Source organism: Dermacentor albipictus, chromosome 9, assembly GCF_038994185.2.
Source record: "Dermacentor albipictus isolate Rhodes 1998 colony chromosome 9, USDA_Dalb.pri_finalv2, whole genome shotgun sequence".
Taxonomy (NCBI): domain Eukaryota; kingdom Metazoa; phylum Arthropoda; class Arachnida; order Ixodida; family Ixodidae; genus Dermacentor; species Dermacentor albipictus.
The window spans coordinates 39,384,577-39,410,241 of record NC_091829.1 but is presented as its reverse complement, the minus strand read 5'-3'; the positions used below and the strand labels follow the sequence as shown (position 1 = coordinate 39,410,241).

Below are 25,665 nucleotides of genomic sequence, written 5' to 3'. Positions count from 1 at the left end.
CAGTCGGTGCGATTTCTCTAGAGCCATTGGCTTTCTTAAAAATCTTGGTTCAAGTTAACTGGGACACCCTGTATATATCCCATTACGCTACTCTTCCAGAGACCGCCAGCTGTTCGATGTACCTTTAAGTACCATTGACGTTATAACATTTATGGGACAGCTACCATTTGCACCCGCTTTTTGTAGCCATCGTGCGCACATTAGCACGTGTGCACATTTTTATTCGCGTTCACTAAGAAGCAGCTGATATGTGGAGATTAACGGGACAGCGTAATACACGAGAGGCCTTTGCCCTGCAGTGGGCGTAACCAGGATGATGATGATGATGATGATGATGATGATGATGATGATGATGTAATACACGAGACTCGGACAAGAGTATGCTCTGTGCGCATGCGCGTGCTGTCGCTACTTTCACAACTGCGCACCTCGAATTGGTGCCGACCGGCCTGTCGGTCGATCGATGTGCCCGTGAGGGTGTTATCTCCGCGCAGAGCTGCACCTAATAATTCACATTGTCTCCAATACTTCTTCTAAAATTGGCTCGCAAGCCAATTACACAAAGATACATCCCAAACGTGAAGTTGGGGCTCTTGCCGAAACGTATGGAAGCGGTTTAATCGTTATCTTGCCTTCAGCTTTGTGAAAAGTGACGCTGTGATGGTCTGTAGACCGTTCTGTCGTCACGAAGTACCAATGAAGTGCGTTTAGATTTCCGCAAGATGACACGAAATTGCAGGATGTAGCATTAACAAGCCAAGCGCTACTACCCGGTGCTACATCTTCGAGTTTCGGCAACGAAATTAATTAAATTATTGGGTTTTACTCGTCAAAACAACGATCTAACTATGAGACACGTCGTAGTGGGAGACTAGTGAATAATTTTGATCAGCCGGGGTTCTTTACGCGTGCGCCAAAATTATCATCAATTATTATCATTATCAAATTAACATCAGCAATCTTGCGTTTCGCCTCCATCAATAGCTCGACCACCGCGGCCTGTATTGAACCCGCATTCTGGAGTTTAGCAGCACAGCGCAGCCGCCAGTAAGCCGCCGCTGCGGTTTTTGATAGCTTTCTGTACATTTCAATGTTTCGTTCTATTTAAATATGCATAACTGCGTCTGTTGTACCCCGGTCACTGCGGTTTTCCTCCGTGCGTTGTACGCGACGGAGCAAGGATTGCCACGTATAGCACATTTTCCGTGGCTCTCTTCGCAGCGTTCCTCTTTTTCTTCGCAAATAAAGAGTATTCATTGATTCACATAAACGGTGATCGAGCAATTAATGAACAAAAAAATTGGAGGACGCTTAAGCTTCGCCTTGAAGAGTGGAACGCGACAGCGTTCCCGCCGACCCGCCAAGGGCTGTAAGACAATGGGCTTCGGCGCAGCGACTACGCGCCCCGCATCGGACGCGTAGAGCGTCGAGCAACGCCGCATTCGGCGCGGCAACGAAATGTGCGCATGAGCAAGCGACGCACGCCTGAGCCTTAGAAACAGCTCGTTTCTAAGGCAACACCGCATTCACTAGAGGCGCTTTTGTACCGCTTTGAAGCATCGAACTCATGGCTGAGTGGTAGCGTCTCCGTCTCACACTCCGGAGACCCTGGTTCGATTTCCACCCAGCCCATCTTGCAAGTTGTTTTTTATTCATGAAGTGCCTTCTGGGATTTATCGCTCACGGCCAACGCCGCTGACGCCGACACCAACGCCGACGACACCGGCTTTTCTGCGACACAAGCTCTTTAACGCTGTCGCGTTAATACGCGCAAATCCGCAAGACCGCACTCACAGGTGAGGGCCGTGATGGCGGCCGATCCGAACGTGGCCGCCACGAAGCAGGAGAGGAACAGCCCGTTGCGGGTGAGGAAGCTCTGCTGGTAGCCGGACAGCGGGAAGTAGAACAGCAGCAGCACGGCGAACAGCACCGGCATCAGGGCGAGCCGCAGCGCCAGCTGGCCGAACGCGCGCCCGTTGCAGTTGAACGTCGAGGCCCACAGCCGCCTGCGATCGTGATGACACGAGACGCGCGTGCTCGCATCAGTACGTGACAATATAACGTGGCGCGTCGCACGAACGGCACACAACAAGCCAGCAAGCAAGCAAGCAAACAAACAAACAAACAAGCTAAAGCGCGAAACATGCGGTACGATTTGGCGTCTGATCCAATGCACGATTTGTCATATCACCAGGCTCGTCCAACAACTTTCCGACAGGTTCCGTGAGACGTTCGATGAAGTATTCCAATGAATTCTAACCGCCAAAGCAGCCATGTCTTTCGAGACGCGGCACGTGCCGTTTATTTTCGTATACGACCGCGTCGCGCGGATGTGCGCGAAAGAGGTGCGTAAAGCAAGTTGTGCCAACAGTCACAACCAACAAATTTTGGAAAGGGTTTCGAGAAGTTCCAACAGCCTAAGTAGCCATCTTTTTCGGGTGCGTCGCCCGACAGAATCGGGTGGTCGTAAATCGGTTGTACGGTTTGTTGGTACGACTGTCTGCGCCAGCCAACAAACCCCACAACAAGGTCCCATCAAGATTCCATCATGCAGGTTGCAACATGCACCGGCAGGTTCCTAAAGTTTGAGCTGTCTATCTTGCTGCCAGTCGGCTGGGATGGTCTTGACGCTCCTGTGTTTACCAAGTATGGTGCTTAACAGCTTATGCGATGCGCCGTACGAGCTATATAGGCGGGGCACGCAGCAATTCCGTGAAGCTTCCAGCAAGTTTCCTACACGTTCTTACAGTCCGGTCAGCTATGCTTCCTGCGCATCGTCCGACGTGTGTTTGCCCGAAAAGCGCGGAACGGCATTCGATACGTGTGACGACTGGCCTCTTACAAACAAGATCTCCAACAAGCCTCCAGAATGTTGCAAACAGGGCAGCCTTCGTTATAATGACTCGCTCGAAAGTTGCGAGCTTGTTGATACGCATGTGTTTACCACTTTGTATGGGGAAACACGTGTGTATGTGCGTAAAGGCTATCATAACAAATCAAGCAAAATTTGACATTGTAGCAATACGCGTGCCAAAGTCATTGCGACAAAAACAAGCATATCTATCTTTATTTTTTAGCTGACCATACTGCACGAATAACGTACAGGTGACGCAGTAGACGGTAACGCTATGCCCATCGAACGATGATTTGGGAAGATTCGGTAAGATGGTTGCTCTGTCTGTTGGAACCATATTGAAGTTTGTTGGAAACCAGTTAGCACGCTTGCACCGGATTCCGATGCTGTGTTGCTGTGTATAACTGGTTGTATGAAGTATCCGACGTCGTATTTCAGTGAATTGCTACTTTGGCCTGCCCTACGCTGAGTCATGTCAAAGCCTGTTGGGATTCTGCTGGTTGTGCAGCTGTATACACAAGATTAAACCTCGCTGTCAATGTACAAAGGACAAATTTTTTTTCTGCGTAATATGGAAGGGTGTTACGTATGCATGCCCCAGTGTTGGTTTTGCCGATTTGACTTCTGGAGCGCCTCCAATCTCCCGCGCCTTCCTGGACAAACGCTGTCAGTTTTCAAACCTTAAAGTTCTTAATGTGTCCTGCGTACGCCTGTCGGTATCAAGTAGCTTACATATCCGCCGCTCAAACAAACGGAAGCATTCTTTTTCTTCCACCCTCAAAGTGTTGTTTAGAAACTTCCTCAAGCTCTTCCGTAAACACGCTGAGTGCTCCGGTACGCAGGGATAAAAGGAGCGTCCTTCACAGGGCTCTCCCGTAGCGAATCGGTAAGCGCTTTAAGCGCTAAGAAAGTTTCCAACTCCCAAATCGATCGTTCCTTTTCGCATACGCCATTGGATGCAGTGTCAGGGGACTGGAACTTGCAGGCTTCTCGTGTGGAAGGCTTTCCCAACTCCCCAAGGGAAACGCCTGTGTCTTTCCTAGAATTCCGATAAGTCGCCCTGGCACGTGCAATGCCAGTGTAGATGGAGTTCTGCATAGTTTTCAGACTGTTTCTACTTCCTTCAGATGGCGAGGATGTTAGCGCTCCGCAGCTTGGATGGTTTAATTGCCCGGTTGTTTTTTTAAGCGAAGTTTCTTGTCCCTTCCCCAAGGTTCAGCATTCGTTGTTTTCTCGCCAGATATATTTGTGGAAATGTATAGACAACTTGGTGCTACCTGGTATGTGCTGACTGCTGTCTTGCTGAGTAGATAACTTCAGTCACTGGATCCATGCCTCAAAATACACAACTCGCTGCTGGCTGCTGCCTAGCCTAGTAGACAACCTGGATTTCTGAATGTGCGCCACTGGGTATGGTCCAGAATAGACAAACTTCGCTACTCATTAGTTACGTGCTCTTTCTAGGCCGATGCCCAGAACTGGTGTGCCACTGTGCACTAAGGGTATGAAGCCCTGAATGTGTTTGTATGCATTTGAATGCATTTGTAATTATCCATATGTGGGTCGTACGTACTTCCCTGTGCATACACCGCTCACCAACTTCCTTCCCTCGACGATCATCATGCATTGCCTCCGTCTTCGTGAGGTTGTGCTAGTGTTATCCGCTACCCTGCTGCTACCTCGCTAACTCAAACAAACTTCGCGTTGTCAAAATAGTAAGTGGACGCCAACTTCGAGCATAAAGGAGCAAAAAAGAAATGACGTTTCGGCTTCTACACGGGAGCCTTAAATTATTCGCAGGCCTCCCACATTGTGAACAGGGCTCCCTTGTGGGAGCCGAAACGTCTTGTTTTCCGTACCTTCGCGTTTGTTGTCGGCGTCCGCCTATTCTTATGACCATGATTAGTCCCGACCAGGCGAGTTTTCATCAAAGCGCTTCAATTTAAACCTCGCCTCATTAACCTCCGTATTCTTAAACAATCATCAGCTCAAAGTTTTTTCTTCCATTATACGGGGTTGAACACAGCCCCGCTCATCGACTGATCGATATGCCACCCTTTCAACATAGTGACGTGCATGATCGGCAAGCGCAGTGACAAAGTCTGTCGAGGCCTGGCCCGGCCAACCAGCAGAGAAGGAATCGATAGGCACGGATCCGTTACAGGCGTGGTTAACTGTACAAGGTAGATATAGAGGTTTTTTGGAACCGATAAAATATTACGGCGAAATAGACAAAACGCTGAACTGATGGGTATCTATAGATTGCTTGATTGACTAATACAGGCTGGATCACTGTTTGTCGCCACCCCGTTTCGAAGGGAATGCGAACAAATCATCCGTGATTCGAGGTGAATTGTTCAGTGCAGGAACCTTCTGCAATACAGCAGTGAGATTGGATTATTCCACGTGATCCAGAAAGTGATCCACCGTTAAGTTTATTTTTGTGACCCTTAGCGTTTATGAAACATTTCGGAGTGAATGGGCGAAAGTAACGTACGAAGGGTCAGCGCTGGACCCGCTTAAAGATTAATTTTTTTTTTTTGTTCCTGCGACAGGAGACTTGAGTAAGAGCAAATGGATGCTAGTCCTGTCAAAAGGCCCCTGCTACAGTTGGTATGTACGGGCATCAAGACAGCAGAGGACCAAACCAAGATGAGAAACGCATAACACGATCGTGCAGCATCGCTGCCAGTGTAGCCTTTACCTATACAGGACTGTACGTCTTTCTTAAAGACGTAAAGATAAATATTTTCCGCTTACCGATGCTCTGCTCTTACTGAAATTCCGAACAAAGAGCGCATTCTATGGTTCGGATCATTCAGCGTGAAAGGGTGAGCTTATTGAAACTCGTCCAAGAGATCGAAGCAGGTTATGTAGGCACAGTCTTAGCTCTTGGCTTCGACAACACGAGAGCACGGCTGTCGGGCCGAAGCGATGGCATTGCCTACAGCGCTGCATGCATATTCTCCACTACAATTATAACAACTGCCACAGTTATTGTCCTGGTTGGGAAAAAACTGCAAAGTTGTTTTCGTCTATGGGGAAGTAAGCTGCTGCCACGTTCTTCGATGATGCTGATTATGTTAATGATGATGATGATGATTTATTGCCATCCCCTTTGAAACGGGGCGGTAACAGCCGTCTACCTTGCTTGAGCTAGCCAGGTATGTTATACATGCTTTTCATTCTAGCATTTTGATATACACCTCCTTAGTCCTTTTTTCTTTTCCTCAGATTTTCTCTATCTACCTTGAACCGCTACCCATGCCTGTAACGGATCCGGTCCTATCAATTTGTTCCCTGCTTTTGTTTCCACCAATACTCTAAATGTATCTTGCGTATCTCGGCTGCTGACCGTTTGGCGCTTCCAACCGTCTAATTTAAATCCAAGCTCTTAGCAGGATTTAACTTGTGTGATTCGGCACACAAGCTTATGCTTTAAACTTGTGCCGCAGCTATTCCGTGAGCGTTGCCGTGTGTTGCCAGAGGGGCGGATCAATGTTATACCCTCAGTTCGCGCCTACGTACTGACGTCCTCCGATTGACGTACATTTGGACTGACCACAAAGGATGAAAACATTCTAGCTCGGATGGTGCTCCCATCATTAAAGGTAAAAAAGCGCACTGGTTGTCCCCGAGATGCAAGAATGTGCTCGCTTTTACACTGACGTACGTAAAGGGAGAAGTGCCAAACCTGATGAGACTGAAAAAGTGGTATTTCAAAACTCCACTGTCGTTAATGTTGCGGTACAAAGTTGATTACACGAAGAAAAAGTAAAAAAAAAACATTTTTTTTTATATCGCGCCGAAATCGCAGAGCCATTATGTCAGCGTGACGTCATGTCTTGTAAAGCATTTTATCGTATTTCGGTCACTGACGGGCTCAGCATAAGTTCTTGAAAGTTAGCTAAGTTCAGTCCTTGACTCCTTTGGAAAACGGTGCAGTCAATTTCTGCCGATGAACAATCACCTATGGAAGTCGGTGACAGCCCAAGAATCCAGTACGAGCTCGACCCACAAAAATACATGGAAGCACCCACTCTTGATGTCTGAAAGAGAGCCGAGCTAAGTGAAGGCTCCTCACAGCTTAATCACTTGGCTTCGCTAATGTAAATGCTAGCTGGATTGGAAATTAAAGTCTCGTTGTTTCAAGTGTGTGGCTGAGCACTTGATATCCGGATCACCCATAATATCTGAGAGGAGATCCGAGTTTCATCCTGAAACCAGTAACACAAAGACAGATCTCTGCGTAAAAAAAAAAAAGGAGCCGTTTCAAAAAAAAAAAAAGAACGCAAAACCACTTGACATCACGGAAATAAATGAACCTAATTGGCTGGTGCATCTATGCAAACTGAGTTAGAGTTTGGCAACCTACATGCAACGTTTTATTCTTACGTTGTTACCTACTATAGCTCCACCCAAAATTTACGAAGTCACGGGGCGCCGGCGCGGATACTTCAATGCGGCGCTGCCACCCGCGTTTCGTTTTTGGGCTTTTTGTGGCTTATCACAAAAGGAACCCCTCTCACGATGAGTGCGGTTTTTTTTTTTGGCGTTGTAGAAAACGCACCTCAATAACAGGTGACGTCTAAATCATGGCGGCCGCGACGTCTTTTCCGGCTCCGCAATCGCTTCCGTCGCATAAGTCCTGCAACACCGTAGCCTTCGACATTCGTGATGGTTACTCAAGCAGGAAATCGTCTCTGGGTTGTGGATTTGAACACCTCGTGCACTCATGTACTCATTGTTTGCTTTAGCGTCTCTTTAAGTGGCCGCGACGTCCTTTCCGGCTGCGCGATCACTTCCGTCGCATAAGACCCGCAATAGCGTAGCCTTCCACATTCGCGGTGGTTACTCCAGAAGGAATCGTCTCATGGGCTGTGGATTTGAACACCACACGTACGGCACTACTCATTGTTTGCTTAAGCATCGCTTTGTATGTGTATGTCTGTATGTATGTATGTGTATGTCTTGTATGTGTATGTGTGTTTGTATGTGTATGTGTATGTCTCTTTGTGTGTGAATGTGTACTTGTATGCGCCAGCGCTCACCCGTAGATGGCCCAGAAGGTCTGCCAGCAGGACGGCTGGCCGTAGGCGGTCAGCGGCAGCTTGTACTGCGCCGCGTCGCTCGCGTGGTTACCGCCCAGCTCGGAGGGGGGGCCCGCCTTGCGGTAGCGGGCGCCGTCGTTGCGGAACTTCTCCACCAGCGTCTGGATCTGGCTGCTGGACTCGATGAAGCGCTCGCGCGAACGCCGGTCCACCGTGGCCAGGCAGACTGCGGGGGGAATTGCGAACTTGTCGTTGTTGTTGAACAAACAGGCGTTATTAATATACAGGTCACACTAGTAGACGAATCTATCTATCTATCTATCTATCTATCTATCTATCTATCTATCTATCTATCTATCTATCTATCTATCTATCTATCTATCAGTGAGTGAGTGAGTGAGTGAGTGAGTGAGTGAGTGAGTGAGTGAGTGAGTGAGTGAGTGAGTGAGTGAGTGAGTGAGTGAGTGATTGATTGATTGAGTGAGTGAGTGAGTGAGTGAGTGAGTGAGTGAGTGAGTGAGTGAGTGAGTGAGTGAGTGAGTGAGTGAGTGAGTGAGTGAGTGAGTGAGTGAGTGAGTGAGTGAGTGAGTGAGTGAGTGAGTGAGTGAGTGAGTGAGTGAGTGAGTGTTTCTGCACCGCTGCAGCTTTGTTCTTCTCAATGTATTTCACTTTTTATCGCACAGCGTAGCGCAGGAGTAACCGACACCGCTATGAAGCGCGAACGTCTCTCGCATGCATTGGATAAGGAGATACTTTATTAAATCCTACAAAGAATACACCGGAGAACGGCTGGTTAGCCCATGAACATAAAGAATAAACACGAGCTGTTAATAACTGCTTGGTTCCATGACTTTTTCCCCCCAATTCATCCCACACACTGCCGTTTAGAGACCGGTGGCATTTCTGCCATCGACATTTCCAACTGATTCAGAATCAATGGAGAAATCGCCGAGTCTCAAGTACAGTGAGGAGGAAGCAGAAGATTTCTTCTAATGTTGCCTGTTAATTGTGCTCGCTGTCTACAATTCTGCGTTGTTCTTGAAGAGGCAACCAGACAGAAAAGAAAGAAAGCTTTCGGGCTGTGTTAGAATTTTTTTCCTACGTCATACAACAAAGCCATCGTGAGGAAATCGTATTCTCGTGAGCAGTGACAATGTGTAGAAACGGCAGGGTATAGAGGGAAATCCGTCCACTCGGAAAATCCTCGGAGCGCAAGAACGACATTTTTTTTTTTTCGATGGAATCGGCAAGTCCTGGCTGAATCTATACAGCCATCTTCTACGTGCCGAAAAGCAATCAGCTCCTTCGCATGCCCGAATATCTCGAACCAAAAGCAAAAAAAAAAAAAAAACTCTCTTCTCGTGTGTCGTAGACTGAACACATTCGGGTAACAAAAAAAGAAGAAGAAATGACGGGCTGTATTAAGAACAGTGTGTTCTCGTACTCTAATGTTATGGAAGCTTTCTTTTTTTTTTCTTTTTAGTGATCAGCTGTGTGCCTAATAAAGCCGGAACGCGAAACAGTGAGGGGGAAAAAAGAATTCAACAAGAGCAATCTCCAACAACCGTGAGTGTAACACAGTGTGACAGGAACTACTGGGAAATGAAAGAAAGAAAAGACAAATATAATGAAAAAAGCTTTCGGCCGTCGCCTTCGGAGCTGGTGAAAACAAGCCAGCCGGCCATTGACAGTTTCAACGATTTATTGCCCATTCAACGGCGCATGGTGCTGGCCGTTGGACCCATGATTTTTCTTGCATGTTTTCTTTTTTTTCTTCATTTCTTTTCATATTCATTCACTGCTATTTCTGGTGGGCCCTTCCCCCATATTGTAATTCTGTCCTTACCCCGACACGTTCTAAAACGAAAACCGCTGTACCGTTATTTGAGCGACGAGAGGTGAGCGCAGGCTACTTTTCTTTTCTTCTTATTTTCCCGCGAAGAAACACCACCATTTTAGGAGAGTAGCACCCTGGTGGGCCGTTCATTCGCTCTCTGTGTCGAATTCTGTTTCGATTCTTGGTTTCGTTTGCAATATTTCGGAAACGAAAAGAAAAAAGAAGAAACCAGACCGGATGCAAGGAATAAGCGTCGTCGGGGGAATCGTGCTGCGTGAGAGTTTTCGGAAACTGTGCCACGTATTTTGCAAAATCGATAGCGCACGAAAAGGCGCTAGGGAGGCGATTCAAGGAGACGTCTGTGAGGAGAAACGTTCTCAATGCCTGCTCATGTGAGGTGCGGATTTGTGCGTCACTGAAACAGATGCAGTTGGCGTCAGGAGGCGTGCGCAAGTTGGCGCATGAAAGCACACAAACGTATGCAGTGCCCTCTGCACAATTGTGGAGTTGCTCAATGGACCCATAAACCCGGATAGCCGGCATCGCTGCCAAACCAAACACGGATACGCCAGCTACGGTTGTCGCGTTCATAATTCCTGGTTCGAAACAAACTGTTGGCAACGGAAGCGCAGGCCTGTCTAAACGACGTCATGCCTTGTCACACACGAAGTCTTGGAAGGTCTTGATACGCCGAGAGAAACCCGTTCTGTGCGAATCAATGTGCTGGAAATATCACACGGCGCCACCTGTCGTGTGGCTACTCTATTCCGCTCTGATACATTGGCCTCAAAAGTAGCTCATGCTGGTGTAGTAGTGGCGATCATTGTCGATTTATCTAAGTAGCACCCGGATCCTGTATAATGATGTTTCGAATATTAATGACTTAAAAACTTAATTTTTGAAGTTTCAGTTCTGAGCGACTCTCACGTCGAAATGTCGCTGTCGGAGTCCAGCGGGGTCTCCAGTCCAGTCCAGTTTGCAGTCCAGTTGTAGCCCTGAGTCCATTGGATCCCTAAGTGGCCATAATGTAGCACGTGTTCTTTTGCAGTGAAAGCGCTCCAGCTGTCTCACATGTAGATCACGAAGAAGTGCCGTGAGGAAGATGATCCTTTTGTGGCTAAAGCTTTCTTCCTTCCTTTCTTATTTTATTCATTTCATTCAATTCCCCATTTTCTAATTACCCTCGGCCTTCCCTTGGTGTACGGTAGTAGTGCGCGACCTTGTCAATGGTACTAACATTCATCGATGATGCAACGTTAATTGGGAGCCCGATCGACCATGTGTGTTGCCCAGGCTAGTTGAATGCAAGGAACTCCAAATAGCCCCGAGCTAATTTTCTTTCCACAAGGTCACTCACTGTTGCGATAGTAGTTGTCGTTACCGATGCCACACGGCAAATACAAGCCGAGAGAGAGGTACAGTCGCCCACGCGCTGAGCCAGAACTCGGTGAGCAGGATCTACAAAGCGTGATCATATAAGTATCAGAGAGATTCGTTGGCACTGTAACGTTGGTTTATGCAGGTATGTGCATACATGCACCTGAGTATGTGCGAGTTATGTTTCTTCGCCCACCCATTCATTGCACACAACGATACACAGTGACTGGGGATCCACTGAAGCGCTACCTTGTCACTTTTTTTTATGTATCTCTTGGACGAAACGCTATCACCAATAGTAAGATTTATATAGCGTTTAAACTGACTCGTGAAGCCTGTTGCCTGAAGCCTCTGGTGTTTCATGTTTGAATCCAAAATGAGTATAACCCAAAATTGTACTCGTGCTTGCAAGCTACACTCACAGTCTTTGCACAGGTTTGTGTCATCTCGTCTGACGTCTCTTTTGTGTCGTACGCGCAATTAAACGCGACGATGATCTAAGGAAACACCAAAAGAAGACGCAAATGTGTGGGCCAAAATCTCAGAGGCAACATCCTTGCTTCGCCGTGTTCACGTCAGATGGCGCCATAATGCAGCGCTGCGGGGGGAAAAACGGAGAACGCATCTGCAGCTTGCTAACGCAAGTTCGTCGACGTGGACGTGAAGCGGCGAGTGTTAAGCAAGAGCACGTACTACGTCAGCAGTACTGTGTCCAAGAGAGGCGTGAACGTTCTTTCGCGAGTGCTTTCCGAGCTAGTTTTGTGCGAAGAGTCTCCATTTTGCTGCTTTTGTACTTCAGTCGCTCCAGTCCTTGAACGACTTCCAAGTGTTTTCGTCCTACGAACTCAGATCCGCAGCTTTTACTGCTTGACAAAGCTCAGTCGACACGTGTCCAGCCCCAAAAAATGACGTCAAGCTTGCTCTACAGAACAAAAGCAAAGACGTGCGCAATGCTTGCTTGACAGTAGTCTGTGGACAATTGCACCAAGAACAAAACTAAAAAAGAAAACGCGGCACCCTGACGCGTCCAGTGAAGTTCAGGCACTCTTGCACACAGCGCGCGTTACGCCAACTCCTCGACTTCACCATGTGCAGCCCGTCACAAGGAAACTCTTACATAGACTTTTGTCTTTTTTTTCCCACTTTATTCTACTCTAAGCCAAGCACTCTCTTCAATCAAGAGCGACGTTAGTCTCGAGAAAACACGAAGCCGAATTAGAAAAAAAATACAGAAAATCGAAGAGACGCTTGCGCCGCCTTGAAAGTGCGCGGAGGGCCGCTTGACCTGCCCGGTTCACCGTCCAACCTGGTGAATAAAGCTGGCGTTTTTCTTGATTTCGTAGCTCTAACCGTCGCCTCCCTGAGTGCCCTCGACGCCGGGACTTCGGCGCGGCCAGGCTTTACAATGAAACGTTGTCTCATCCGAAAACGGTGCACCGCTGTGGAAGCTACAGCCGGCGTGGGCCAATCGAAGGGCGACTTCTTGAAACTTTAAGATCCAGAAATCTTTCTGATTTATCGTTTTCTTGAGAATACGTTTGCTTGCTATTACGGTTGGTCAGCCCGTTCGGGCTCCACCCATCTGGAGGCGCCGCAGCTTTTTGCGAGATGAAAATTTTCCGTAATCACCCCCTCTTTAGAAGTGATCTAAGTCTGTCGGCACGTGGACGTTCTGCAGACATCTTGTAGAAACTTTTGCCTCCTCACAGATTTATTTCTTGCACCTACAGGCTCAGTACTGCACTCGCCAAGCCTCTACTGCAAGTGTTAGCCTAAGCGAAGTCTATAAACACGTGTATTCCCCCTTTATAAATTCCTCGTCAACAATTTCTGGCAATCTCTCTAGATTCTGTTTAGCAAAGGGTTATAGGCTGGACGCCATACTCGGCCTGTCTGCATGGACAAGGATCGCTTCGGAATAGCTTACATATAAAGCGTGTAAACATCTAAGAGATGTCGCTCGCTCGCTTTGGTAACAGGCCATTGCGGGAGCGAACCATTTCAGAATGCCGACCTCGTAAGCCAATCGCAGCAGATGGTGACAAAGGCGCTGGTACAATTTTTATGGGCAGCCGAGCTGCACAAATGGCTTTAACATGGATTCCAGGGAAAGCACGGGGAAGGCGGGAGACGAAAATTCAAGACGATGAGCAAAACGAGAACAAGGTGAAAGCAGGAGCCAACGTTTCGACAAGTGAACTTGGTTGCTACGGTTGCTACGCTGCTGCCTTGAAGAACACAAGTCCGCTTGTCGAAACGTTGGCTCCTGCTTTCACGTAGTTCTCGTTTTGCGCATCGTCTTTAACGTGGATTGTGGTTCATTGGGTTGCGCGTGATCTCCTGCTGTGATGATGTAGGGTGATCGTGATCGGCTGTGGGCGTGTGTCCGTGCTCTCTCTCTCTCTCCTTCTCTGTCTACTTTCTTCTGACATGTCTAACTTCCCCTCTCCCTTTTCCCAGTGTAGGGTAGCAAACCGGATTTTCCAGTTTCTCCCTGCATTTGTCCTATCTTTGGTCTCTTTCCCTCTACGAGATGTCTTTGAGTTGGTGCTCTCTGTACTTTGGAGGGATGTAGTTTTGTAGGGACTGATTCCTCAACGTCTATGTTACCGCGACACTGCACGGTTTTTTGATCGGGCGGGGCGCAGGCCAGTGGTATTGACCCTCGGCCCTCCTGCTTTGAACGAAAACACTCGGAATCGGATTGCTGCGCAGTGACGTGCTTTTAGCAGCGGCAGCAGCGGCCTCTGGCGATGGCTTGACGTCTCGCTTAGCTACGCGCTTCGTCCGAGCTTCTAAAGTGGAGCTCAATTTTTTTTTTCCGAAGGTGAAACTGCGCTAGAAGCCGGCCAGTCCGAGAGGTTTAGTAAATGTCATTCCGCAGTCCTTTCTTATCTCTCTGTCTTTCTGTGACAGCACTCTAGTCTCACTCTCTTCCATTGTTATCGCTTTTGTTGTTTTTTTGTTTTGTTTTTTAGACATGAGATTCGAACGACTGACTCCACGTGAAGCACATTATGTATTCTTCTCTCGTTGGCTGGCGAAGTTTCAGAAGAAAACGCAAGAAGTTATATGCTTTGTAATCTAATACAGCTGATCTGCTGGGCGAATTGTAGTCGGTCGATGGAAAGCGTTCAGAAGCCCGTGTCGTATGAGCTAGCGTTTTAAGATTCCATCGTTCTGTTCCCGTCGAGTCAGCTCTTGGTTATTTGCATTGAACGAATTAAGTCCGGTTGATAAGGAATGCAGAGAGAGGAGAATAATGAGATAGCTGAGCGTCCTTGAAGTAATTCTTTTGAGTGTTTTTAGGTCGAAGCTTTACTGAGTTGGTAATTACGTCTTAACGCCTCGTTCCAGCCACTGCGTTTATATCGCACCGAATAGCAGTTAATACTGCTTACTGTGCCCTAGCTGTCTGGTCGCTGCAGCAGATCGATCACGTCAGGATCGTCCCATCGCACGGTATTCGGAATGTTCAATGTACTGTGTGTCATCTTTCTTTTTTTCTGGGGGGGGGGGGGGGGGGTGTTGGTTTGTTCAAGTATTTGGGAAAGTTCACTTGCACGACAAATGAGGTTATCCACACGAATAATTTCACTTAAATCGTTACACGAACATATATCTACTAACTAAACTTTTAGTTATTCATGTTAGGACATATCATAAAATTTTGAATTTGAGAACGAACAGTATCAAATTCAATGTTGAAAAGGCAGCTCAGAGCTTGTGCTACTCGCCGAAGTTCAGCTCAGTCGATACGATTTCACCGATTAAGCGGCTACAATTCGGCAACTGTAGGCGTCTGACCCAACGGTGTCGGTCCATTCGGCATCCGTCCTTAGGTGAATATTTGAGTAGCTGATTAAGTGACCTTGTCAGTCAGCTTGCCTGGACACTGCGATATATCACGGAGGTAATCTTCGCCTTTTGCGGATTACTACCTGTGCTAAATTCTATCGTCATGCTGATGTTTCTTTTTCGCTCCTTAATGCTTTGATTCCTTTGTGCTTGTTTTATAAAGCGACAAAAAGAAATAGAAAACAAAGAAAACAGACTGCGCATCTCCCTCTCTCACCTTTCCCCCTGAAGCGCCGCATATTATCGCAGGTTTTTTGTGTCTGAGCAAGTTTCAGTACTCACGGTAGTACATGAGCGGGTTCTCCAGTTCTGGACAGGGAAAGCCGATGTTTCGAAAGTACTCCAGCATGGTCCGAGTGTAACCTGCATAGACAATTAAAAGCGCGAAGGGATGAATGCCACGATCGTCGTATAACCATTTTGAGGCTTGATGATTATGATCGTTGTCATTAATGACGTGCTGCACGTCTAGGCTCTACATCTGCCCTTTCTATAGTCGTTGCAAGCCTCGGTTTGTACCTCCGTTTTCGAATGCGATATACAGTCAAGCACAAAATTTCACCGACCGCGGGATATCATAAAACGTTCAATTTCCCAGCAGCCTGTAACAGTAGTGAGAAAAACCGAACATCACAATGTTGTTCGCATATCCCAGTGTATACAGGCTGTAAATGCAAACACTATAGGCTGCGTTGTCGGGCTGTGCAGATATACGGCTTTTTCTCGGATCTTGCGTTGCGTAAAATATTGTGGTTGGCTGTACGATTTGACGTTCAAGCTTATGCAATTATGCAAATATTTATACATTGACAACAATAAATTTTACTAATTAGTTAGTCAACGATAGCGGAAAGAACTCACCACTGTGCTGCACACAAGACAACTGTTAACAAAACACTGTTAGTCCCACCGCCATATCTCTCAGGCGTTTTATTTATTTATTTTTTCAGCAGCTTGGTCCGCCTTAGCTGGGGCACACGGTGTATGTTTTCACCGCCAGTCTTCCTGTCGTCTGTGTCCAGAAAACTTGGATGCAGTCTGCCTTGCCTATAGCGCCGCATAGCGTGCCCTGCTCGTAGTCTCCGCTTTAGCACCGCATCTCCTGGAATCGGAGTAAGACTGCTGTATACTGTTTTCGTTAGCGCGCTGCGCTGATTGAGTGCCTTCAAGCAGAGCACCGTCGCAGCCGCACTGTAGTCCCACAAGTGCACTAAGGCGCGCTCTCGTGAGGCTACATTGTGCTTGTTTCACTGTCACGTGCGCGCTCATTGATAGAGAGTGCGGATGTCGGCAGCGAAATCTCTCCTTCGGAAATGTTCATTCTGCGCATTGAACTGCGGACCGGGTCGTTATGCTATGAGCCATATTTGTAGCGCCAGCACTTATATAATATACTCGCTGTGGTGTTTCTTGACCTTTTCAGTGTCGCTTTGATTCTTTTTCTGCTCCAGCGTCTGATTCTTTTTTTTTTCCTTTGATATTATAAAACGAACACAGTGGTTTACTTTTGTTTATACAGACGGGCAAAAACGACACGAATAATGGGGAATGCTCTCTTGGTGTGGTACTCACATTCCTATCTCTGACGTCAGTGACACGGCGGCACAGAAACACGAGAACGTACCGGTACGTCAGTCACACCGAAACGGTGCAGGAGTAAAAGCAGAATATGAACGTTATGTACGCTTCGTAACTATTGCAGCGGAGTTCTGACGCTTTGTGTGTGACGCGTTCGGGGCGTGTTCGTCGGAGAGAACGGTGCAGAGAGCTCGCGAAGAAGTGCGGAAAGCTTGCGACTTCGTTCCATTCTACATTGGAACACGCTCCCTCCCCTCCTCACCCTCTTAACCTTAGAGCGTGGCGCTCGCACAACTTCTGTCAGCGCGCTTTGGTGAGCCGAGCGAATGCCTCCCGCCGCGTCGGCTCAGTGAACGCTAGAGGCCGCGCGCGTCGACGTTAGTGAGATAACACGACGGAAGGAGGCGCGTAACTTTTGCACGCCTTCGCCACGTCTTTAAAACGCGTCCTAATTTGCATGGAGTCAGCAAGGACGAGACGCGTCGGATTTCGAGCCGACAGGGCCCCGAATAAGCACGGCGATATTTTAAAACATTTACTTTTGCGTGAGCCTGTGCTCAGTGCGTCATTGCCTACTTGCATCCGCCGTGCAAGTGGGGAGTCTCTTGCTTCATCTTTGTTCGTGACAGCTGAGCAAGTAACGTCCCACGTTTTGACAGCGTCTACTATTAGCAACCTCCCATGCGTAAATGTGTCAAGTCTTGTCGCGTCTCTTCCTGGTTGGCGACTTCGGTGACATGTGGGAATGCGAATGGAACACGTGCACGTTACGGTGTCGAAGACACAAATACAACGGAATCTTATTTTGGCTAAATTGGTTACAAACGCTTCAATTTATATGTCTGTACTTCATGTCTCAGTATAACTAAAGATATCTTTCAGAGCTGCAAGGCTGGTAATTGATTTATTTTCTTAATCACACGCTGTCATTAAATGGCACCGACGTAGAGTACGCGTGCGTCTGGTGGTTAGCGTATACAGGGTGTTTCTTCTTGCTGTTTTAGCTGCACAACCCTTAAAAAATTGCAGAGTCTAAAAACACGTTGTGTAACGCCACGTTTTCAACAGCACCTATTGCGCACACTGCGGGCCAAGCGCCGATAGACGTGCTTAGCAGTCCGATCAGTCTCTCACCGGTGTAGACCATCTCGCCGAGGCAGAGGTAGGCCACGCGGTCCAGGAACGGGAAGATGTCCGACCGGGGCTTGGACATGGTGAACAGTACGAGCCGGTTGTACTTCTTGGCGTGGTTGGCCAGGATGGAGACGACGAAGTACGTGTTCAGGGGGTCCAGGTCGGCCGTCGGCTCGTCCAACACCACGAGCACTGCGCCGTGGTCGAGAATGGCGTTAAGCGATAATAGACTTCAGTTTGAAAAATCCAGAAACCGCGTTGGTCAAACGCACTAAACTCGCACAAAGAATGTGCTGTCCAGTATGCTCTACCATAATTAGGACTTGCGTTTGGGGCTAGCTTGAATAGCATGCTTTGGAAAAAAAAATCAGTGCAATGTTTGCAAAATGAACTTTCCTACTAAGGAGGAAGGAAAGAGATAAGGAGAAGGCAGGGAGGTTAACCAGAATAACGTCCGGTTGGCTACCCTACATCGGGGGAATGGGAACGGGGAAAACAAAGGTCATAGGGAGAGAGAGGAGGGAAGGAAAGAAGGAAATTGCGGCGAGTTCGCTGACGCGTGTGGTCTTGCAGAAATTGCATTAAAAGTCACAGATGGTCGCACAAACCCGTCGTCCTTAAGAAACACAAAAGCGCCTTCACCGCTTAACTTTCCTGCTAAAATTTAAAAAGAAGGGGGGGGGGGGGTGCAACGTTGTCGCTGCGATTGTTGCCCTAGGATAGATATGATGGTTATTACACGCAGGAAAGGCCCGTGCCCGGTGCGAGGTGGCGCTGGCTACGCCAATGTCTTCGATGGTTCCGGCATAATTTTTGTTTTCAGCTTCATTTTTTCTTCCGGGTAGCATCAGACCGGAACGGCCTTCCCGGCAAGTTGCGTCTATCAGTTGCCGACTTATATTTAGAAAAAAGAGAAAAGCTCACAGGACTTGCATTACAAAAAGAACAGCGACATGTAAGCTAACCCTTCATCTAATAGCCACTAACACAGAAGTCTTTCAGGAACTAAAACTGAACTTAGAATACTGACCGGGGTCCCTGACCAGCTCGATGGCGATGCTCAGTCGGCGGTACTCGTTGATGGACAGGCTGCTCACCTCCTTGTTTGCCACCTGGTTCAGCGCCAGGTCCGCCATCACCTGCTTCACCTGGATTGCGCCGTGCGCATGCGCGTGTTACGGGACAGCTCGTCAGACCAAAACAAAAGATGTCGCCTTGAAGGTGGACTAATGACCTTTTTGCAACAGACGATCACATAGCGTTCTAAGCTCCCGAGAAAGTGTGGAGGCACTTCGTTAATGTTTTCTCAAAAACACCACCGTCGTACCCTTTGGGTCCAAGTTAGCTGGAACGCCAATGTAATGCGCTGCCGCACTGAATTTTATACAGTTCACATCTAACGCTGTCTTAACGTCATCAAACGTTGCAATTCTACCTCCTTAGTGTGTGCTTGCTTACGCGCCTGTTGTTGTTGTTGTTGTTGTTGTTGTTGTTGTTGTTGTTGTTGTTGTTGTTGTTGTTGTTGTTGTTGTTGTTGTTGTTGTTGTTGTTGTTGTTTCTAACCTTTGAGGTGACAATGCACTTAAACTTCCTTCTTTCTTCTTTACTGATGTATCAGAGACCATCTAAAGGCACTTATAGCTAACTTTCGCCCAACCAATTTTCACCATCTCATTGGCGTCAGGAAAGTCTTGTGACTTCACGAATGCTGAACGAATTTGTGTCTACTCTTTTGCTTCTACATAAATAAAGTGACATTTGAACAAAATATACCCAACCGCCCTGGCAGTAGCATTTTCGGGCTTCCTTCCACGAGGTTACCTCAACCCTGCGGATTTCCGCACAAGTCGTTCGTCTAATCCGCCTCGAACGACGATGTGTTTTGTTGTGTTGTCTCTCCAGCACGCGTCTCCCCGGAGTGGAAAAAAAAGCGAAAAAAAAAACGGCGACGGGCATTGCCGCGCAGACGCACCCGGCCCCTCTTGACGGAGCCGGACACCTTGGAGGCGACCGTGAGCTTGGCCGCGAAGTGCAGCGTCTGGCGAACGGTGACGCCCGGCACGAGCGAGCACCGGCGGGCCACGTAGCCGCACTGCTCCTGGAACAGGCGCAGGGTGAGCGGCACGTCGTTCAGCAGGATCTGGCCCCGGGTCGGGCCCATGGCGCGCCGGGCCACGACCTCCAGCAGGGCCTTCTTGCCGCTCCCTGGAATGGAGAGAGAGGGAGAGGGGTGAGCGCGCATCTATCTCGATCTGTTCCTTATTGTGCGCTCAAAGGCGGCAGCAGAAAAAAAAAGGCCGCCGGTATCTTGCCGCTCCGTGGAATGGAGAGAGAGAGAGGGTGAGCGCGTATCTGTCTCGATCTGTTCGTTATTGTGCGGTGAAAGGTGGCAGGAGCAAAAAAAAAAACCGCCGCTATCTTGCCGCTATCTGGAACGGAGAGAGAGAGAGAGAGCGTATCTGTCTCGATCTGTTCGTTATTGTGCGGTGAAAGGTGGCAGGAGCAAAAAAAAAAAAACCGCCGCTATCTTGCCGCTATCTGGAACGGAGAGAGAGAGAGAGAGAGCGTATCTGTCTCGATCTGTTCGTTATTGTGCGGTGAAAGGTGGCAGGAGCAAAAAAAAAAAACCGCCGCTATCTTGCCGCTATCTGGAACGGAGAGAGAGAGAGAGAGAGCGTATCTGTCTCGATCTGTTCGTTATTGTGCGGTGAAAGGTGGCAGGAGCAAAAAAAAAAAACCGCCGCTATCTTGCCGCTATCTGGAACGGAGAGAGAGAGAGAGAGAGCGTATCTGTCTCGATCTGTTCGTTATTGTGCGGTGAAAGGTGGCAGGAGCAAAAAAAAAAAACCGCCGCTATCTTGCCGCTATCTGGAACGGAGAGAGAGAGAGAGAGAGCGTATCTGTCTCGATCTGTTCGTTATTGTGCGGTGAAAGGTGGCAGGAGCAAAAAAAAAAACCGCCGCTATCTTGCCGCTATCTGGAACGGAGAGAGAGAGAGAGAGAGCGTATCTGTCTCGATCTGTTCGTTATTGTGCGGTGAAAGGTGGCAGGAGCAAAAAAAAAAAACCGCCGCTATCTTGCCGCTATCTGGAACGGAGAGAGAGAGAGAGAGAGCGTATCTGTCTCGATCTGTTCGTTATTGTGCGGTGAAAGGTGGCAGGAGCAAAAAAAAAAACGCCGCTATCTTGCCGCTATCTGGAACGGAGAGAGAGAGAGAGAGAGCGTATCTGTCTCGATCTGTTCGTTATTGTGCGGTGAAAGGTGGCAGGAGCAAAAAAAAAAAAAACCGCCGCTATCTTGCCGCTATCTGGAACGGAGAGAGAGAGAGAGAGAGAGAGCGTATCTGTCTCGATCTGTTCGTTATTGTGCGGTGAAAGGTGGCAGGAGCAAAAAAAAAAAACGCCGCTATCTTGCCGCTATCTGGAACGGAGAGAGAGAGAGAGAGAGCGTATCTGTCTCGATCTGTTCGTTATTGTGCGGTGAAAGGTGGCAGGAGCAAAAAAAAAAAAACCGCCGCTATCTTGCCGCTATCTGGAACGGAGAGAGAGAGAGAGAGCGTATCTGTCTCGATCTGTTCGTTATTGTGCGGTGAAAGGTGGCAGGAGCAAAAAAAAAAAAAAACGCCGCTATCTTGCCGCTATCTGGAACGGAGAGAGAGAGAGAGCGTATCTGTCTCGATCTGTTCGTTATTGTGCGGTGAAAGGTGGCAGGAGCAAAAAAAAAAGGGGGGGGGGGGGCGGGGGCGCCGTTACGGAGCTTGACCGGCTCTCCCCGCCTGTATACAGAAGGGTTGCAAAGCAATGCCATCCATTACTCGCGAATGTAAACCGAACGTGAGGTGCACAAACGAGTATTAAAATAACAAAATAGCATCATTACCAATTATAAACGTGGCACGACATAGTAGCTATTAGGTGTAATCAAATAGTAATGCAGAAGCGCCGAAAAAGTGCTCAAGAAAAACGAGCCTGCACGTAACAATGCAAAACACAAATTCGCACATAAAAATATAAAAGAATTCTCAAATCATATGCACAAAAATAGCAAAAATATACATTAAGCTTATAAGAACTTTGCTATGAGATCTGTTGACACTATATATTTGTGCTTGCTTCAATGGCCGTTGAGGTAACATTAAAGAAAAAACCTTGCATAGCGTCTGGCCATCGTAATTTTGGCGGAAACGAGGCACTAACCAGTAGTTCGGGCGCCGTGTTCCATATTTGTGCTGAGTGAGTTTTGCGTTTACCTATGCAGAAATGTTTATTTTGCTTACACTCATTTTTCGTCGCTCTTTCCGTATCGCCGCATATGCCCCACCGAATACGATTCTGGAATGCAAGAGGCGGCGCCTCCCGCGAAACCGTGCTGCGCCTCAATTTCCAACACTCCATTCATCATCATCATCATCATCATCATCATCATCATCATCATCATCAGCCTGGTTACGCCCACTGCAGGGCAAAGGCCTCTCCCATACTTCTCCAACAACCCCGGTCATGTACTAATTGTGGCCATGCCGTCCCTGCAAACTTCCTAATCTCATCCACCCACCTAACTTTCTGCCGCCCCCTGCTACGCTTCCCTTCCCTTGGAAACCAGTCCGTAACCCTTAATGACCATCGGTTATCCTCCCTCCTCATTACATGTCCTGCCCATGCCCATTTCTTTTTCTTGATTTCAACTAAGATGTCATTAACTCGCGTTTGTTCCCTCACCCAATCTGCTCCATTAGGTTGACACTTACAGAATAGAGTTACTTTATAGTTTCCGTTAGGGAAGAAAGTCTATACATTGACCTTTTTAAGGAATACATCCCCCCCCCCCCCACGCAACTAATCACGCCGCTAGCATCTCGTCTGCGACGGTACAGCACGTGCGACTCGATTCAGCGACACTGAGCTACGTCATGCTCATCCACAGCAGATAAATTGGCGATCCGTCTTGTCGTGTGCGCCCCGTAAGAAGAGAGAAAGTGTGGCCCCAGTGATCCAGGGTCAGCGGACACACTTCTCGGTCGCACGCCTCAAGAATAGGCAGATGCGTGGACGAAGGTTATTATTATTATTATTATTATTATTATTATTATTATTATTATTATTATTATTATTATTATTATTATTATTATTATTGTTGTTGTTGTTATAATTATTAGGCAACTACAGTGGTGCAGTCAAACCTCGTTATAACGAAATAATGGACATAACGAAGTAGGCGAAATCCCTCTCGAAATCTCTGTAGATAATAATATTGCAGTATATATAGTAGTTCATTTCTCTAAGTAATGGCTGTATCGAAGTTATTCTGGCTCCCCTATCAATTTCGTTATAACGAGGTTTTACTGTTCTTAGTTCTTGGGCAGATTTGCCATGCTGCATGGGCGGCTAACGACGCGGTGTTATGAGACGACGACTTCTTTTTTTTTTTTTTTGGTCTGCGCAAGAGAGCGCACGTATTACGTTACGGATTTCCACGGCTCATTTTCAGAACCGCGAGGGTACCTGCACATATAACCTGCAAAGTTGGAGAACGCGTTTCGATCGTGTTTCTCCTTCTTTCCCCGCCCCCCGGTGTCTGGGTCGGCAAAGAAACGGAGTCTTCTAGAAAGCACTGAACTTAGCGAACGAGTCGCTGAGATTAATACGTTTCCTTGAAGCGGGGGCGTCGAGAAGAAACGAACCTCATCGCGATCGAGCAGCGATATATCTCTCTAGGGCGGGGTGAAGCAGAAGACAAAGATGAAATATTGCGGCACGGGAAGGGTGATACGAATCAGCCCTCTCAGGGATCGAGTGAAGGCCACCAGGCCGATACCGAAAAGAGCGGCAGAAGCAGTGGCACAGCGGGCTGGAAAAAAAGTGGAAAGGGTGTGACGTGTTTCGGTCCTTAAGCACCATCATCTCGAGAGCGAAACATCCAGAAAAATACTGCCGGTGGAACGAACACGAAACGGAAATGAAAGCTGTCCTAACGAGCACTGGGATGTCGGGTGATGGTACCTCTTCCTCCTTCCAACGACAGTGGAAAGATGAGCAAGAGCACCCGCACACCTTTTCAGGACACCGACGCCATGACAGGTCCGGGCATTAAAGAGAAGCACCGCGCTCGTGTTCGCAGTGAACACTTCAACTTTAAGAAGGAAAACTACAAACGAAAGACGCGAGAGAAAGGACACAGGAACAGGGAAACAACCAGAGCGTGTTGAACACTTCCCTCAAGCAACAATTCTTTATTTCGGTAGGGAGAAGTGATTCGAGGTAAAAAGGGAAAAAAAGGAACTGAGGAAACAAGAAGCAGGCAGGTTCTTACCGCTAGCCGTTTGGCGCGGCGGCGGACATTTTCTGTCTCGTGGGCTACTGAACACTATTGCAATTTCGCCAGTGTCCCCGAACAATGGCAGAACAGCGTGGGCGAGGGCGAAATGCGCCTCGTCCTCCCACAGCAGCTTTGCACCGCGCGTCGCAAGGGAAAGAACACGGGAAACGGGGAATCGACCCGAAAACGAAACGCGAAAACAAGTGCGTGGTTCCCGCGGTAGCGACAGCGAGCTCCTAGACCGTGAAAGTACGAAACGGCGAACAATGTGCGAGTCCCTTCCCCATCTCCATCTTTTTACGCACGCACGCACGCACATACACACGCCTTCGTTTTTCGTGATTACTTTCCGTATACGGGTTTTGTGCTTCCCAGTCTATTCCTCAAGGGCACAAACAACACGCCCGAGGCGAAAGCAATTACTGCTCTGGACATCGTTGGGGACAGATTGGTCTTTAGCTTCCCTATAGTTTGACGCGTAGCGCTCCTTCTTAGCTGGATTTCTTTTCGTTTCTTTCTTTATCTCAAGCTACGGAGAGCAGTGTTCGGGGAACATTACTATTGTTCCATACCGCAACATTTCATTATCGGTCGACGCGACAGGCCGTTTTGTCCACCGCAAGTCCCTTCGTCGCAATCATCAAACGGGCCAAGTTGCGAAAACTTCCTGCGTCTGCCGGACCCGCGGTTTCTTTTGTCTGCGGCGACCACCGCGCCTTCTTGCGAGCGCGACGTGACGGCATTGGCGTCGATCGGCCCGCCGACGTCACTCTTCCGAGCGCTTGACGTCACGCGACAACTTTGGCCACAGTTAAGTTTGCCTTGGAGTGAGTGGGCTGTGTGCAGACGCAGCCGGGGTCACAGCCGTAGCCAGGGGATTCGTGGCGTCGCTTCTTTTGTTGGTTTGTTTAATAGAAAACATCGTTCAGGTTTAGATGCTGTGGGCCGCGCTAGCGCGACGTCGTGCTTCTTCGCCGCCAAAGCTGAAGGTTCTGCGCCGCGTTTTGCACCAGAATTTAAAAATTAGATTCTGAGGTATCGCATACTAGAACCACGACATGATTGTGAGGCACACCGTACTGGGAGACTGTGGAATAATTGCGACCACCTGGGGTTCTTCAACGTGCCCCTAATTCACCACCGAAATCAAGTATATATACGGGTTTCTTGAACAAGATGGTGATTCGGGATTCAATGTACAGTCGCATTCAATATGAACTGCCCGAAGTCGAATGTGCTCCCAACCATACGGATGGTCTGTCATAATGAAAATAGGTTTAGTGAATGCCATTAACTCGAACAGTGTTTAGTTATCCTAATTTTTTCGTTTGTCAGCGCTGTCGTACAGTATTGCGGCCATTTCGACCATGGGCAGCATGTTGTAGCTCGTCCTGGGCAGTGGACATAAAAGTAGGCTGATGATGATCGTGATGACGATGGTGATGATGAATGCTCTCCCTCAACATCAAACGGGGAGACGGAGGTGAATAAACTGGTGCCCCGACGAATAAACGGTGCTAAGGAAAGCATCTCCTTCCCTGACGGAGGCAAGTACCCTTGTCGAAACGTTGGCATCAGCGAAGTTCCTTGCTTACGGCGGGGTTGGGCACAGTTAAGCACTTGTCAGGAGGGAGTGCCAGTGAATGAACATGTTACGGTAC

The 25,665-nt window shown here is 48.1% G+C and overlaps 2 protein-coding genes across 4 annotated transcripts in view; one reads left to right on the top strand and one right to left on the bottom strand.

Annotated features, from left to right (window-relative positions):
- LOC135916508 (ATP-binding cassette sub-family G member 5) overlaps positions 1–25,665 on the bottom strand; it is a 77,674-nt gene that overhangs the window by 11,025 nt on the left and 40,984 nt on the right. For all 3 annotated transcript variants that reach the window (XM_065449897.2, XM_065449899.2, XM_065449898.2), the window contains exons 3-8: positions 19,662–19,894; positions 18,720–18,837; positions 17,690–17,881; positions 15,260–15,340; positions 7,906–8,131; positions 1,795–2,006 (exon numbers count right to left, since the gene is read on the bottom strand). In XM_065449897.2, the coding sequence (XP_065305969.1) occupies positions 1,795–2,006; positions 7,906–8,131; positions 15,260–15,340; positions 17,690–17,881; positions 18,720–18,837; positions 19,662–19,894 (1,062 nt within the window). The remainder of the gene's footprint in view (positions 1–1,794; positions 2,007–7,905; positions 8,132–15,259; positions 15,341–17,689; positions 17,882–18,719; positions 18,838–19,661; positions 19,895–25,665) is intronic.
- LOC135916505 (ATP-binding cassette sub-family G member 8) overlaps positions 19,799–25,665 on the top strand; it is a 337,391-nt gene continuing 331,524 nt past the window's right edge. Inside the window, exon 1 of the mRNA XM_065449893.1 lies at positions 19,799–19,919. The gene's annotated coding sequence lies outside the window, so the exon portion shown is untranslated. The remainder of the gene's footprint in view (positions 19,920–25,665) is intronic.